Source organism: Rhinolophus sinicus, chromosome 14 (assembly GCF_057876585.1).
Source record: "Rhinolophus sinicus isolate RSI-liver-muscle chromosome 14, RSI-T2T, whole genome shotgun sequence".
Classification (NCBI taxonomy): Eukaryota; Metazoa; Chordata; class Mammalia; order Chiroptera; family Rhinolophidae; genus Rhinolophus; species Rhinolophus sinicus.
In genome coordinates this window covers 117,733,810-117,751,501 of record NC_142514.1, presented here as the reverse complement: position 1 = coordinate 117,751,501, position 17,692 = coordinate 117,733,810, and the positions used below count along the sequence as shown (strand labels likewise).

Genomic DNA, 17,692 nt, shown 5'->3' with positions numbered 1-17,692 from the left:
ATGTTTAAAGCAAGCAGAGTAAAAGACTAGAAGGAATTAAAGGATCCTATTAATAGTCGTTGTCTCTTGCTGGTGAAATTATTAATAATATTGCACTAAATTGAGTGTAGTACCTAGGAACATAGGTTTGGGGATCAGACTGCCATGGATTTGAGAGCTTGTCCCTCCACTTATTAGCTGTGTGATCTTTGGCAAGTTACCTCCCTCATAGGATTGTTATGAGATTTAAATAAAATAACACATGAAAATTGCACGGCATAGCGTCTGGCACTTAGAAAAAATGACTAACATTTATTGAGCACTTACTATTTTTAAATTTCTATAATTGGCACATATCTTCTTTCTTGATTTGAGGAATCTTACTTTATTAAAAAGAAGTGACTTTCCCCTTATTATCTTTAAGATACCCTACTCTCTGATATCCTATCCTGCCTCCCCTTAGATACATGTGGAGGAATACAGTCTTTGGATTTCTACAATCAATCAAAACCTACCTCCATCAAGAAGTCTTTTATAATCCCCTAGTTGAAATTAATCTTCTCCCCTTCCTCCCAGGAACCACCTGCCCCAAATTCTTACATTTGTCATGAACCTCTATCCCAGAACCTGCCGTGTGAATGGCTGTGGAGCTGGCCTGTAGGAATGAAGACAGTGCCCAAATCTCTGCTCATCAACAGTTTACCCTGTGCTTTTCTCAAAACCAATATTCAGTGAAGCACAGAGGACATGGTTTTCTGAGAAAACAACTTCAATTATTACTTAGTTTTAATTATTCCATGGTAAGAGGAGACGAGGATTAAATTGATACATATTTTAGTGGATCAAATTTAGAACAGGAACTATTACATGTGTATACTCAAACACACATATACCTCCTCCCTCAACCCCCAAAACTAGGAGCAGGCATGAAAAAATCTGAAGGCAGCTTGCCTTTTATGGTCCTGCTAGCCTCTTACCAGGACAAGGATAGTTTAGAGTAACTGAAGCATAGGGATTAGTGGGACATTTAAACTCATATGGTCTAGTTGTTTTCAAAGCTTCTCCTTCTTCCTCCCATCTCTCCCTCTCCTCTCCCCTTCCCTCTTCTTCTTCTCTCTGCTCTCTCTTCTCTTTTCTCTCTCTCTCTCTCTCTCTCTCTCTCTCTCTCTCTCTCTCTCTCTCTCTCATAGAATTCTTGGTAAAAATGATATCTTACCAAAGTTTCAAAACCAAAACAAATACAGTAAACTATTCTGCCTGAAGAAAGACTTCCTGTTTCATTTCACCTGAAAGCCCCCAGTCGTTGCCAAGCATAATTTGAAATCCCCAATCTAGTCCAACTTCTCTGGCAAGCAAGAGACTTCACGGGGGTCAAGCTTCTGCTTGAATATGTCTGGATATGAGGTGCTTACTACTTCTGAAGGCTGCTCATCCCGTTGTTGAATTTTCAGAAAGTAGTCCCTCATTGTGGATCTGTTGGTGCTCATTCAGCCCTCTAGGGCGCTAGTGAATGAGTCTGCTCCCTCGGCTTTAAATTTCTTAAAATAAAACAAAGCAAAACCGCCTGTGCACTCATTAAATCTATTCTTCTCCATCAGAGGCAGGTTTACCACGAAGCTAATGAAACTTAACTTTCAAGATACTTATTTGCCTAGGCTCCTTCTAAAGCAGTTTTGTCTTCTTTTTCTCTAAATAGGGCCCTTCAAACAAATAAACTTCAGGCTCCACAATCCCTGGGTTCCACTCCTCCCCCACCCTCCAAAGCAAGCTTCCCAGTCCCCTGAAGTGCTGTCCTGTGGACAGTCACTCACTCTTCTGGTTGCTTTCCTTGGGAGGCTCCCTAGTGTGCCTGCAAGTGGTACCCAGAGCCACACACAATCCTGCAGGTGTGGTCTGGCCAGAGCATGGGACAGTGGGCAATGACAGCCCTTGGCTGCAGTCCTCTCCTTTTGTGGAAGAGTCACCCTAAGCACCACATTTGCTTTCTCTTCAGCTCACACTAGATGTTAAGTTAAAAGTGCTCTTTAGGACCTTTTCACATGAAGTATTATCAAGCATCTCCCCTGCCTGCATCCCTGCTTCACCTCCTCTCATTGATTTGGGCTCAACATTTAGCCTTGTCAAAATCCCCTGGAATGTCAACTCTGTCATTCAGCCTTTTGACTTTCTTTTTTAAATTGAAGTTTATTGGGGTGACAATTGTTAGCAAAGATTTTTTGCCAACCAAAAATTAAATACGTTTGCTTTCTGTGACCAATAATGAGAGTCCTTTCCCTCAAGATGACCAGCATCTGAGCTAAGTAGATCACTTCTTATTCGTATTTCCAGGAGGCACAACAACTTTCTTTCATGAATAACTTCAAAAAGAAAACTACCAGCGTCAGAAACTGAACCAGGAATCTAAAATTGAGCCCTCTTCTCTTTATACCCTATATCTTTTCACCCTAGATGATTTCATGTACAGTCAGGGCCTTAAGTGCCATCTAGGAAATAAAGATTGCTGAAACTTTATAAACAGCCCAGGCTTCTCCCAGGGGATGTATTTTCTGTTATTTAGTGGACATCTTCACATGGAAATCCCATGGGCGTTCAAGGTCGATCACAACCCAAACTTTATTATCAGCTTTTCATTTTCCCAGACCCCAGGATGATCTTCCTTCTATATTCTCCCTCTTAGAGAAGTGCAGTCACCAACTAGTAATCCAAGGCAGATTCCACAGCTTGCCCTTTCCATGTACAATCATTCATCAAGTTCTCTGAAATGTATCTTTTAAGAAGCCCTCAGGGCCTTCCCTCCACCCCCTGAATTCTGGCCCTCATCCTCCTCACAGGGATCATTTCAGTTGTCTCTTAGAGTCCAGACTTACCTCTCCTCCCAGCCACCCTCTACCTCACAATCACTGTGACCTTTAAAACGTGATCTGATCACATCACCAATGTTGAAAATCATCCTCTGGCCATCTTACCACCCTTATCTCCTGTCATCCGTATCCATAAATGCACCTGTCCTCCAGCCGGGCCTAACATCATATTTCAAGTGTGCCAGGTGTTGTTCTAGTTCCAGATCTTCACCTCTCATGCCTTGTAGTATCCTTCTCCTCCATAAATACTGGATTCAGTTAACATTTCTTTCTCTTCAAAGTCTCAGATTGAAGGTACTGTCCAAGGAGGCCTTCTCTGCCTCTTCCACATTCCACCTCATTCAAATTTAGATGAATCTGTGTACGTTCATAATTCCCTAACAGCTCCTCAATTATAGTATTCATCATTTAGGTTTTAATTACTGATTTATTTATTGACCTGCCCCCAGACTTAAACCTCCTTGAGTGTAAGGACTGTGTCTCATTCACTTCAGTATCCTCATTACTTTACAAAGGAACTTAATAGCTATTAAATTTATTCAACCATAAATATCCAATTGAAATATCTCTCTCATTTGCACTATATTTAAGGACAAGTCATACATATGATTGAATGACAAATAGTGTAGTCGTCAACACTGCATTCCCTCTGCTTCACTTGCCATCTGGAAGATCTAAAGCAAATTACTTAATCCTCACATAAATGCTGTAAAGTTGATGTAATTATTATGTTACAGATTAGAAACCTGAGGCCCAGAAAGATTGTGTGATTTGACGCATGTAAAATGCTTTGAACAGTTTCTGGTACATAATGTTCAAAAATACGAGTGGCTATTAGCTTCAGTTCCTATTAAATCTCAACATAAAATCATGTGGTTGTTTTTAAGCTTCAAGTCACAGCTCTCCCACAATATGAATGGCAGTTTTTCGTTACTGATGAGGTTTGATTAATACTGTCCTGTTCATTTTCTTCCTGGGTTTTTCTTGGAAATTCAAAAGCCCTGTGGTGTGAGAAGACTGTGGCACTGATAATGAACCCAAGATAACTCCTCTTTAAAAACACAAAGCAAATCACGGTGTGTGGTGCATTGTATCATGCTGTATACATTTGTATAACTGATGTGTGAAAGAATCATTGTCATTCAGTCCAACTGCTAACGCTGCAAAAATAAATGATGACAGAAAATCAGCCTTTACCTATTACCCACGAGATAATGAGCATCTCCATCCACGAGAAGCAGGATGTTTTCATCCTGAACAGCTGTTTTGCATTATCTGTGCTGGTTTCATTAGGAAGGAGTTTAGTGCCTTCAAATCTGTCAGCTGCATTCATGACTAGCAGTCCCAGAAAAATGGTGAAGGAGGCTGCATGCGCTACGAACTTCATAAATGGTCCACGCATTACCTTCCCCATCTGCCACAACACACACAAAAAGAAAATCTTAACTTTGTTTGGTACACTTTGCAAGACACCTACATATACATAAGACTCAACATCTGTGTATTCAGTGTTCTCCTAAGGTAATTATGTGTGTGTGTGTGTGTGTGTGTGTGTGTGTGTGTGTATATATATATATATATATATATATATATATATATATATATGTAACTAATGATAGAATAATAATTTTTATGCTGCTATAAAATTTTGGTCACATTTCTCATCTAGATATGTTGATATTCTGGATTTATATTTAAATAAATTAACTCTTCTATTAAATGAGATTTAAGTTCTTAAAATATTTTATAACTGGCAAAATAATATTAATATAATGACAAAAGGCAGAGCACTGTGTCATCATCATTCATGAAAAGTAAACTAATTTAAAGGGCATGAAGTATTGAGGAAGCAGCACTGAAACAATTAAACTGAGTCTACTTGACAAGGCACAGAGCCTTGGTTGGGTATTTGCCTTGCCTGTTGTCCTCGTGTATATTTCATTGACATGAGCACAGTCAGGCATCAAGTGATGTCACTATGTTGGTGATGCTGTAAATGGAGTAAAAGTCATGAGCACCAAGAAGAGAACTCCCAGCTGAGGAGAGGACAGCAGGATAGTTCCCATAATAGACTGGATCAATGTCCTGGAATGACACTAGATTTAAAGTCCAACATTTTAGGTTCAAGTTCCAGTTTCATTCCCTCATTAGCTGAGTGGCAATAAGAGCATTTCCTAAATTATGTGAAAATCAGATTCTTCATATGAAATATGGGGACAGTAAAAGCTCTCATTCCTGTATAGTACAGGATTCATTTCCCTCTGAGATGCACAAACTCTAGCTGGTGCACAGGGGTGGTGTGTGCCAGGTTGTGTCTCAAGTGCTCTATGCATCCCCTGAAACGGTAAGCAAAACTCAGCGTGTGTGTGCAGTGTTTCTTTCCTTAGGAGAGGGACCATGACTTTCTGTTAGCAGCTTTTCAAATAAGTTTATTACCACAGATAAAGACATAAACTAATAATAATACCTACAACACAGCCAGTATTTGTTATGTGCCAAGAACTGTTTTTAAGTGCTTTACTTTGCTCACTCATGTAATCATTACAACCCAAAGGGGTAGTTGCTGTTAAATGCAAATTTTACAGATAAAAAAGAAACTGAGGAAGTGAGGGCCTGAAACTTGCTTAAAGGTCACACAAATTATAAATGGTAGAGTTGGAATTGGAACCCAGACATTCTTGTGTCAGGGTTAATTTTGTTTGCAAAATACTTTCATATTCTATCATTTAAGTACAGGTATATGTAAATTCTTAGAGAAAACAAAGAAAGTTCTTTTTAAGTCAATAATATTGCAATAATATGTAAGCTGCCAGGTATGTACTAGACTTATCGACGGGATCACTTCGTAAATGATATAAATGTCTAACCACTATGCTATAGACCTGAAACTAATATAAATTGAATGTCAACTGTAATTGAAAAACAAACCAAAAAAAATACAAAAAAGCTAAATGCTATCATAGAATGAATGAAATCAATGAAGTCAATGTTTTTTGTTCCTATAAGCTTTGTCTTTATTGTTATTGTTTTCAAAATCATACAAGTTAGAGCTAGAATGAATCATATAGTTCAGTTCCTTGTCTCTTGATATTTAGAATCTCAGGTCAGAGAACATCAGGATGTGTGTGTGTGTGTGTGTGTGTGTGTGTGTGTGTGTGTGTATCTTTCCATATAGTTTTAAGCAAATGGGTACATCTAGTTAGATACATTGTAGAGCCAATCCAAAGTTACTCTGTAAAAACCTCCTATAAAAATGATCTCTAAAAACCATATTTCCATAAGAATGTTCATTAATAGACCCAAAAAGCATTTTTTGTTTTTGTTTTCTTAGATCCTATTTAAATAGAACTCTCAAATAATCAAATGAGGGCAAAGTTAAAACAAATGGAAAACAAAGTAGGATTGATTTTTCCTTTGCTTGTTGTCCTTAGCTATTTTTAAAAAATATAGATTGTTAACAATTAATGCGTCTTTAATTTCTTTTTTCAATGTGTGTACAATTTTCATTCTACAATTTTTAAAAAGTGCTCAATTTATTTGACTGCTGTGGAAAACTGGGATTGGGATAATGACTGTTAGCAGTGAAATCCATGGAAAATTTATTTATTCCCTGCCTTATTCCAGAAAAGAATTAGGGGCAGCTTTCAAAATACAAGAGTACGCAAAACATGAGACAGCACAAATTAAAATAGGAGAAGGAGAGGGCAAAGGAGAAGGAGAAGAGAAAAGGTTGGGGACACAGAACAGAGTTGAGAATAAACAAGCCACATTAGAGTGGGCCACAAAGCTGAGAACTGGAACTTCAGTTTTGTCGTCCAGGACACATCTAAAGTCAATGTTCACTTACTCAGGGCAGAATGTCTGATCTGTGCCTCATTCGTGACCTGCCTTGCCTGCCTTCTTCATTTAATTACTGGCCCTTATGTAATATTACTCCTTTATTTTATTCAGAAGGAGAGAGGAGAACAAAGCCAGGTGTTTTGCTCCTTATTAAACGTTCTAGCTCAAAGAAAAACAAACAAATAAAAAAACAAAAAGTTGGCAGGAAACTAAAATGGTGTGTTTGGATAGTCATATCCTCTACTTCCTATTGAAAATGATTGAGAGTCATGTTTCTCTTTAAACTAAGGCAGATTTTGCCACCATTTAATGGACTTTAGGAATTTAAGTGAGTTATCCATTTTAGTAACATTTGTCATTTATATCTTCTGAGATGTAAACAAATTTCTTAAAACTAACTGTAAAAGAGGGAACTCATCAGTTGAACAAGGTGAACAATTGATATACCTGGCAAATTATTGAGCAGAAGCATTGAAAGAAATATTTGCCTTTAAATATTATATGTCAGTACTCTTTTCAAGTATTTATTGATGACCAAATACCTAACTATCAAGCACCACTAGAAATAAAAAAGGTTGACACTAACTTAGACCAAAATAATTTGAAATCACACCATGACCTATTTTTATTTTAATGAGCATAAGACAATTGATGTTTGGGTTACAGTGGAAAAGGAGAACAAGTAAGAACAAAAACGTTTCTGAAAGGAGAAGAGAAAACGTGAGCAAAGAAAACCAACTTTAAACAGAAATGGGACTCTGACAAGGTGCATAGGCCTGCAATTTGATCTGGCTTAACTTGCATGGATGTATTGGAAATTTTAAATATTTAAAATACTACTTTAAATAAAGACATCGATATAGTTTAAGCAATCTCCCCCCATAAACAAATCAATTCTGTAACCTGTAAATAATGTTTATATTCATTGCTAAATGAAAAAATTGTAAAATAAATTTTATCGTCATGCTTCAAAAGCTAAATAAGTCAGTAAAATAAATTTTAGATATGAGAAAAAAATATCTTGACAGTGTCCTTTTAATTTGATTATTTACCTCATTGTCATAAACCAGGATGGAAAACAGATACAAGAAAGTAACATAGCAAGGGAAGAAGAAATAGTGAAGGAAATCAGGTTAATTAGGATTCAATCAAAATTTAGGAAACGTGTAACTATAAGGACAGCCAAAAATAATCTGTCAAAACACCAAATAGTCTGGAGGGCATTATGCTTTTGAACTCACTGGTTATGGGAAAGGACAATTATTCAGTTTACAAAAGATATAGTTATAATTTAACTGGTCACAGAGTGATAACAAGGATAATTTAGAAACTCCTCCCTATTTAATTCATGTTAAATCTCTGAAGACTCAGGAAATGCGAGTAGAAGCAGAACAGAGACTCCATACATAGATGTAGCCCATGTTCTATTGAGGAAAATAAAAAATTTTGTTTTCAAAGTGAAATCTGTGATTTCTATCAAAGAGAGAAGAAACAATTATAATTTTCTAGAAGAAAAACTATGCTATATATTTGTAATTCTGGTAAATTTTACTATTTTCATTTTATTTTCCTCATTTATATTTTATTTATAAGAGATCAATTTGGCCTTATATATTTTAAGGGGGAAAAAGTCTGTGATGATAGATTTTACACTTGTGAAAAAATACCCAGTTTCCAGCAGTTACTATCATCATCACTAGAAGTAATTACGAAGTTCCCACTGTAAAAGGCTTTGCACCATCTTTCTACCAAAAGCCAGTTACTATATATCTAGTGTTATAGAAAAGTCCCTATAACACTAAAGCATCAAATATGTAACTAAGTAATAAAATAGTATGTTGGTAATGGTGATACTTGTGTTTGCACCCACTTGTTATAAATGTTTGAAAATAAATCAAGTCCATGTTTAAGAACTGCATGTGATTCAACTGACATTTCCGCACAGTACATAAATAGATGGTCCAGACGACATTTCAGCTCTATAGCTTTAGAAATATTTCAGTCTGACTCGCAGAGTTGTAACTTAAAACAGTTACAGAAATGTGGCTTCAAAAACATGAAGAATAAGATTGTTGGCAATTCAAGACAGATAAATTTCTGTGTTTGTTAACAGAATCAAACATCTGAACATTTTTCAAACTTGTTTTGTTACACTAATGGAAGTCTAGGTCCATTTGGACATATTTTCACCAAAGCCTGGGCAGATTTTGCTGAAAAAACAAAAACAAACAAACAAACAAACAAACAAACAAACAAAACCCAGGTTTTCTTTGCTGCCAGGTAAAATGTCCTCTGTCTATAAAATAGATATTCTTCACTGAAACAAGAATTCCATTAATATTTACATGATTGCTTTTATTTCAACTAAGATTTATCTGGTCATATTAGCTAAAATAAATACAAAACAAAAATTTTCATATCAAATTTTGCCAGAGGATAAATAAAGACAGGAAATATGTTCATCTTTTAGGATATTATTTGAAAGATCTGCTCAATGCATCCTATAAGTTCATTTAAAAATATAAAAGTATATTCATAGACATGACTAGAGGGAAGACAAAAAAGGAAATATACTAACATAGTAACTGAGATTCCTTTTACATATTAATAGTGGTGATATTATAGGTCAATTTTCTCGTTTTTCCATTTCTTTCTCTATTCCCTAGCTAATATGTGTTATTTTTGTAACATTAAAGACAATAAGATTATTTAAACCCAACTCTGACCTTCCTAAAATTTTCATTTGGGAAATAGAATTTCCCGTGTGTAACTGGCTCTGATATATTCAACTAAACATACTTCTAGATCCGGATTTCACAGACATACCTTGCTGCACGGAGCAAACCAGTAAATGAGAGCCAGGAAGGGCAATCCGATGGCAACAGCGAGGACTATGAGAAACTTGATTGCCATTGTCTGCTGCCGCAAACCGGAAAGGTTCTCATACCATATGGATAGAAGCTGCTGTTGACAGTTTGGATGAGCTACAAACTAGCAAGAAAGTGACAAAACATTTCAGTGTGCTGTTAAAGTTCAACATAACTTTATGTTGAAGTTCCACATAAACAATTTTACTGTGTTCTAATATTTTGTTTGGTGCTTTCCCATGAAAAATGTTGTTAGAATTAAGGAACAAACATAAAACATCTGGTTGACAGGCATCAAGTTAAATGGCAAGTCATTCTACCATGTATCATATAAATTAGAAGATTCTGATTCATCAGACTTCTCCTTTATGACAAATGGGCTTTCTTTCAAAGCATAGAAAAAATTTTGAAATTTAGTATTATAAAAAGATTCATGAATGTTTTACACAAGGACTTTTATAATTATATGTTTTTTTCTACCTAGAAGGAACAATGTGAAGACCCTTCTAGTCCAGAAGTCTAAATACATTTTTAGGCTTCTGGTCAAGATGGCAGAGTACATAAACACTGTGCTTGCTTCCTCTCATGACCACAACTAAACTACAAAGCAACCATGATTGAGAATTGCCTGAAGTCTAGCTGAATAGAAATCTTATCACTAACTATATTCAGAAGCCACCTCAAGGAGGGGCAGAGACATGGAACAGACTGGTCACATACCCACGTGTGTGGTGGTTAAAAATCAGGAGGATATCTCGGATGTGGAGGTCCACTGGAAGAGTGAGTGTTCCCAACCCTACATCAGCCTCCCCAGCCCAGGGTTCCAGTGGGGAGAGAAGTCCCCATGTGAAAACCAGTGGAAACTGTGGTTAAATGAGATGGAGAGCAGCTGGAGTTCCAGGTATTCCTCTTAAAAGGCCCACACACGGACTTACTCTGTGAGCTCCAGAGCTGGGACAACAGCTCAAAAGGCTCTAGGGGCATATGGGGAGGAACTGAATTGTCTGACCTCAGGGTGAGGGCTAGATGGGCAGCTTTCTCCCAGACAGAAAGTTTTGCAGAAGCCATTGTTCCTCTGTTGAGCCCTCTCCCCACCCAGCATGCGAACATAGGCAGGCACTGTATCTGAGTCTCCATCAACTTGTCTAACACTATTCATCCCACTCTAGTGATTCCTGCCCCATCCAACTTGCAGGTCCACCCAACCCTTCCAACAGCTTTTCCATACAAATGGCCTATCTTGGCTCACACTGCAGACTTTTGACTGAAATCTCTCAAAGGTTCACAAACCCCAAATAAGCAGCATCTTGCCTCAGCATGCCCTGTACCACTGGTTAAGCAGCCCCAAAGCTCAGCACCAGCAGCAGCCAATGTCAGTTCACAGCTTAGCCTCTCCAGGCACTTCCAAGCCCAGCAAAGGTGGCAACCATCTGCAGATCACTTTGCAGCTCATGCCAAGTGGCACAGGCAGTGCTGGGCACAGGCAGTGCTGATGTTGGCCTGCAACAGAGCTCCTCCAAAAAGGCCCCAGAACCAAAATACCCAGTAGCCATCTTTGACCACACCAGAGCACCACCCAACCACCTCCACAAATAACACACCCAAAGGGCAGCCTGGGCAGGCACCAGAGCCCTGCTAAAGCAAATCCTGCTCCATAGGGTCAGCCCTTGCACAAGAGCTCCTCCACTGTAGTCATGGCCAATCCTCACAACCAATCAGCCCAAGGGTCAATCCTTGTCATTGATGTACAAACAGTAACCAAGGCTCAACTATAACAGGGGGAACAAACAACCTACACAAGTGACACACCTGCAGCACCCAGCTCAGGTGACTAGGGAGACTGTGCCACTGGGCCCCACAGCACAGCTACTATGTAAGACCATTCTACTAAGACCAGGAGACATTGTAGCTCTATCTAATACATACAAACAAACACACACAGGGAGACATCCAAAATGTGGAGACAAAGATACATGTCCCAAGTGAAAGAACAGAACGAAGTTCCAGAGAAAGAACTAAGCAAAATGGAGACAATAAATCTACCAGATACCAAGTTCAAGACACTGGTTATAAGGATGTTCAGGGATTTCAGTGAGAACTTCAACAGAGATAGGAAACATAAAAATGTACATAGAAAAAAAAAATAAGCACTAAGAAATGAAGACTACAATAACTAAAATAAATAATACATTGAAGGGAATCAACAGTAAAAAAGGTGAAATAGAGGCTCAAATCAGAGATTTGGAAGACAAGGTAGCAGAGAACACCCAATCAGAACAGCAGAAAGAGAAAAGAATCCAAAAAATTGGGGAGAGTTTAAGGGGCCTCGGGGACAACATCAAGTGTACCAACATTTGTATTATAAGTGTGCCAGAAGGAGAAGAAAGGGAACAAGGAATTGAAAATCTATGTGAAGAAATAATGATAGAAAACTTCCCCAACCTGGTGAACGAAATACTCAATCCCAGAAAGTACAGAGAATCCCAAATAATATGAACCCAAAGAGGCCCACACCAAGACACAACATAATTAAAATACCAAAGATTAAAGACAAAGAGAGACTAAAAAGCAGAAAGAGAAAAGCAGTTAGTTACCTACAAGGGAGCCCCCATAAGACTGTCAGCTGATTTCTCAACAGAAACTTTGCAAGCCAAAAGGGATTGGCAGGAAATATTCAAAGTGATGAAAAGCAAGGACCTACAACCAAGATTACTCTACCCAGCAAAACTATCATTTAGAATTGAAGGACAGATAAAGAGCTTCCCAGACAAGAAAAAGCTAAAGGAGTTCATCAGCACCAAACCAGTATTACAAGGAATCTCAGAGGGACTTCTTTAAGATGGGAGTTGGGTTAGAGATGGATGAAAAGGGGAAGGGATTAAGAAGCACAAATTGGTTTTACACAGTAGTCATGGGGATGTAGGGTATAGTGTAAGGAATATAGTCGATAATATCATAATAACTATGTATGGTGCCAGATAGGTATTAGATCTATCAGGATGATAGATGGGAATAGGATAGGGGGCAGGGTGAAAAAGGTGAGATATTAAGAAATACACAAATTGGTAGTTACAAAATAGTCATAGGGATATAAAGTATAAGGAATATACTCAATAATATGGTAATAACTATGTATGTAACTATGTCAGGTGGTACTAGTTAGGGGGATTACTTTCTAAATTACATAAATAGCTAACCACTATACTATACACTTGAAACTTATATAAAATAATATTGAATGTCAACACTAATTGAAAAATTTTAAAAAGGTGGGGGAAGATCAATAATATTGTGATAGCATGGTACAGGTCAGATGGTTGCTAGACTTATCATAGTGATCACTTCTTTAGCACAGGGAATAAAATCAATAATGTGGTAATAACTCTTTATAGTGCTAGGTGAGTACTGTTGAATAACTATGAGGTACAACTGAAACTAATATAATATTGCATGTTAGCTGTAATTAAATAAAAAATCTTTAGAAAAAGAATATAGTCAATAATATTGTAATAACTATTTATGGTTACTAGATTAATTGGAGTGATCACTTCATAAGTTATAAAAATGCCTGGTCCCTGTGTTGTATACTTGAAACTAATATAATATTGTATGTCAACTGTAATTGAAAAATGAAAAATTATAAATATACCATCTTTCCTGTACTCATATAAAAATTCTCGTTTATATATATGGATCTGTTTGTGGACTGCCTATTTATTCTATTGATATTGCTTTCTATTCCTGTTCCTTAAACACTTTCAATTAAGAAAACTTTACAAATAAATTTCACTTTTTATTTTTCATAGTTTTATTCTCACATACTTAATTTTTAAATTAAATATATTGGGGTAGCTTTTGTTAATAACATTACATAATTTTCAGGTATACAATTCTATAATACATCATCTGTATATTGCATTGTGTGCTCACTACCCAAATCTAGTCTCCTTCCATCACCATATGTTTGATTCCATTTACCCTCTTCATTCTCCCCCACCCTGCCTTCTTCCCTCTGGTAACCACCATACTGTTATTTAAGTCTATGAGTTTGCTTCATATATTTATTTTTTTAAATGATCTCTATATAGGACAAAAGATAGTGTTATCTAATATACAAAAAGCAACAACCCAAAATAAAAAAATTGGTAAAGAATATTAAAAGGTTGGCTAAAGGGCAGGTTACATAAAGGAATTACAAATGATTCCTAAGGATGGTTAACCTCAAAGACAAAACACGATACGATGTTCATCATCACAGAATGGTAAAGTTTAATAATAGCCATTGTAAGCAGAAGAAATAAGCCCTCTCATACACCGTTGGCCTGTGTAAACTGGTGCGCCTTTTTTGAAGGGAAACTTAGCAAATGTTTTGAAATCAAAATATAAAAATGTGCCATATTAATTCCACATCTGGGAATTTTGTCTGCAGATAAATCTCATGCAAGTAAGCAAGCTATATAAACAAGTGTGTTTAGTGTAGCATCTTGTAATAACAATAACCAACTTAAAGAAAATAATGAACACCCTTAAATAGTAAAGCAATTAAGTGAACAGAATGATATAACAATGCAGCCTTTGAAAAGATGAAGTGGATGTTTATTTATTAATAAAGACATCTAAGATGTAAATTTGTAGAGAGAAATATAATAGTGATCAACTGCCTTCTATAAGAATTGAGGAGATAGAAAGGGGATATGTCTGTACTATTTGAGAATTTACCATAAGCATGTATTATTTTTATTATAAAACTTAGCTTTAAAAACTTTTAAAAAAACATATCTTACCTAACCTAAGAAAGTAGTCAAGAACTGGATTACTGCATGAAGACAGAGACTAAAAATATTCCTCCATACAGTTGGAGGAGATTCAATGCACTAAAGAAAGAATTGGAATACAATAACAAAGGGGAAAATGGAGTTGGGTCTTAAATAATGATGTTTCTGTCATATAACACCTGTCTTGTAATTTGGACACATGAAAGTCATGGTTATGTCATTAGTTAAGTAAAGGAAAGTGGCAATCACTGCATAAACAGGTCTAGATTTTAAAGAGCAGCATTCAGTGTAGGTTAGATGCCTCACAACTAGGCTCTTAGGATTCATTACAGAATCTGCCTAATGCAAAGGTTAATTAGAAAATCCCAGCTCAATTTAACTATGCCAACCCTTCATCCTTATTTAGCATGAATAAAAACTGAAGTAATGTAAACAGGCTTCATGCCTGACCTTACTTTTTTTACTTCATATTTAATGGCAAGTTTTAAACGGCTGAGATTTGGACGACTGTGATCTCCACCACTGTGGTGTACTTCAACATCCCCATTCAGAATGGCCTCTACTTCTTCGGTATTTCTGCACAGATCAAGGAGTCCAACAACAAAATCTTTGCACTGCATTGATAGTTTTTTGTAGTCATTCTAGGAAAGATAAAGCACAACAACAACAAAAATCATACTGTAGAAGTAGCACCTTTTACTGTGTTACTCAGCAGAATTCATCAGTGACTTGGCTTGTAGAGAAAACAAAGAGAAAATGTCTTGTTTTAGATTTACTGTTCTTTTAACGTGCTTTAATTGCTGTTCTGCGGAGTGATCTCTAAAATATCTTCGCGCCATAAAGATTTTCTTCATATCCTAAAAAAAGAAGTGTATCTAAAACATAATCAAAGTCATAAAAAATTAGGATACTGTGCCAAACTCACCTGTTGATTCAGGAGAAATATAAAGCAATTTTTCCCGCTATTTTGTGTACATTATGTCTCTTATGTCTATAACTTCATCAGCTAGGCACATAATATACAATTGATAGATCTTTGGAAGACTTTGTAAACTGTATTGGCTAACTTGAAAAACATAGGACATTTGGAGAGGTTACAGAGAAAAACAAAACACATCGATCATCTATTTAATAAATTGTTATTGAGGAACTTTATGTGCCGAGCATAGTGTCAAAAGGCAAATGTAATACAAAATCTGCAAACTGAGATTCTGCTCTTCGGAGCAAAGAGAGTTGAATGAAAATAATTTCATTGTAATTTATTGTCAATGATCTAGTACTACGCTACAAAGATTTACAGAGTGCAGATCGTATTTAAACATCAAAGCTCATGTCAAACTCATACACAGCATGTATTCACATCTTTATTCAGATCTTTCTAATAGTCCCTTCTTCTTTATTCTCTTACATTGAAATAAGACCATTTGTAACCCAATGTTAATCAAGAAAGCCTGCCAGCTGGAGCTTGTTACATAGCAAGTGAATTACATTATCTCATTTAATCTTCACAGTCTCCTCCTCTGTTAGGTTAAATAATGTGTCCAAGACCACGCAACCACTGCCAAAATTAGGTTTAAACCTAATTCTGTTGGGCTCCATACCCTTTGCCTTTAAGAATATATCACTTTGTTGCTTCTTTGTAAAACGCTTTCTATTTTTATTTTGAAGAACTGAGAGGCAAGGAGGGCAAATACTATTCTCATTTTGCACGTAAATAAAAGTCAGGTGCCCTGAAGTCACACAGCTTCAGGGGCAGTGTTCTCTTAAAGCCAGCTTTGCAGATTCAGAGTTAGTGTCTCCTCCATCCTGAAACCACTGATGTGTTTTAGGATGAAGGATGCAAAGATCCCTTGGAAAGATCCAGAAAGGAAGATGTTGGAGAAATATGATTGGCTCTGGGTGTCAATCAATAAGGCAATATTTTGAGGCAGTCTATATGGAAAATAGCTTTATACTGGGTTTATGTAAAGCACCTACTAGAGCTCCTCTCTGTAAATCATGTCAAGTGACCTTTCAATACAGTTCAGTAACTTTGAAACAGGCTATACTTTGCTACCTGTAGGTCCAAACAGATTCTATAAAAGCAAATTGGGAAAACAAATTATGTCTTAGCTGAGAATGGCTCAAACTAGTTCTAAACAGGTATCTGGTAAGATGGTATAAGCAGAGTTATAAGGAAACAACTTTACCCCTTTCATGAAATAGTCAGTTAGGGTCCTGGGGACAAACTTTGGGGTGTGGAAGGGCAGACATTGTGCACATCCACTATACCACAGTATAGTAGTTAGGAGTTTGGGCATTTAGAGTTAAATATACCTGGACTCAAAACCCAGGTCTTCCATTTTTAACCACGCGCTCTTAAATAAGTTAAAACCACTGTATGAGGTAGGGGCTATTACTATTCTCATTTTACAAATGAGAAAACTGACACTTAATGAAATTAAATAAGAGTTAAAGAGATCACACATGCAAAGTTCATGGCATGGTGCTGAGCATTTATTTAGCAAGGATTCGATAAAACATAATTATTTTATTTTATGTTATCAGAGGCAAGATCCGAAAACAGGCCATTTCTTGACATTGGTAAGAACCCATGAGCTAAGACAAAATCTAATATACCTAGCCTCGCTTGTATGTATCACTCAATTCTGGATGTATTCTTAGTCATTTTAAAGTAAAAAAAAGTAATAGTCAATGCTCTTTTAGGATTTTAAAAAGGCTCATGGTGAAATTAGACTTTTAAAAAGAGAGCATGATCCATCAACTGCGGGGGTAACACTTTTTAGTAGAAACCATGTGGACTGAAAAGGTAAAGTACAGGAGCATTGTGCTGTTTAATACCTGTTTCCAATTTACTGCCAATTCTTAAGACATATTCTCAAGCAAAAAAAAAATATATATATATACATATATATACATATATATATATATATATATATATATATATATATATATATATGAAAAAAAGGAAAGAATAAGACTCCACTTTTAGAAATACATGTTTTTTTTCTTTCATCTTGGGAATCCATTTACAAATGTTTTCATATTTTAAATCCTCTAAAGTTGATATCTAAACTCACTTATAATGAAACGTGGGCAGTAGTTCATTAGCCAGATGCAGTACTGTGATTTTGGTTCCTTGAATGGAAAAGTGAAGCTGGCGGGTTGATTTAATTCTGGGTCATGTCTTGGGGTCGCACACCCACACCATACACTATAAATCAGATGTGGGTACTTGCCTATTAACCTTTGAGTTGAAAAGAGATGACTGATAGTGAACTAATAGAACAGAGTTTAGAGATTATAAGACACAAAAATGTCTCTGTTAAAAATTATCTTTTCAAAGAGTCATCTTAGCTGGATTTTATAT

The 17,692-nt window shown here is 36.4% G+C and overlaps 1 protein-coding gene across 2 annotated transcripts in view; it reads right to left on the bottom strand.

The window, feature by feature from the left end:
* The window catches only part of TRPC6 (transient receptor potential cation channel subfamily C member 6), a 115,566-nt gene that overhangs the window by 22,202 nt on the left and 75,672 nt on the right, over positions 1–17,692 (bottom strand). For both annotated transcript variants that reach the window (XM_019714511.3, XM_019714510.3), the window contains exons 3-5: positions 14,778–14,963; positions 9,507–9,671; positions 4,038–4,254 (exon numbers count right to left, since the gene is read on the bottom strand). In XM_019714511.3, coding sequence (XP_019570070.2) covers positions 4,038–4,254; positions 9,507–9,671; positions 14,778–14,963 — 568 coding nt within the window. The remainder of the gene's footprint in view (positions 1–4,037; positions 4,255–9,506; positions 9,672–14,777; positions 14,964–17,692) is intronic.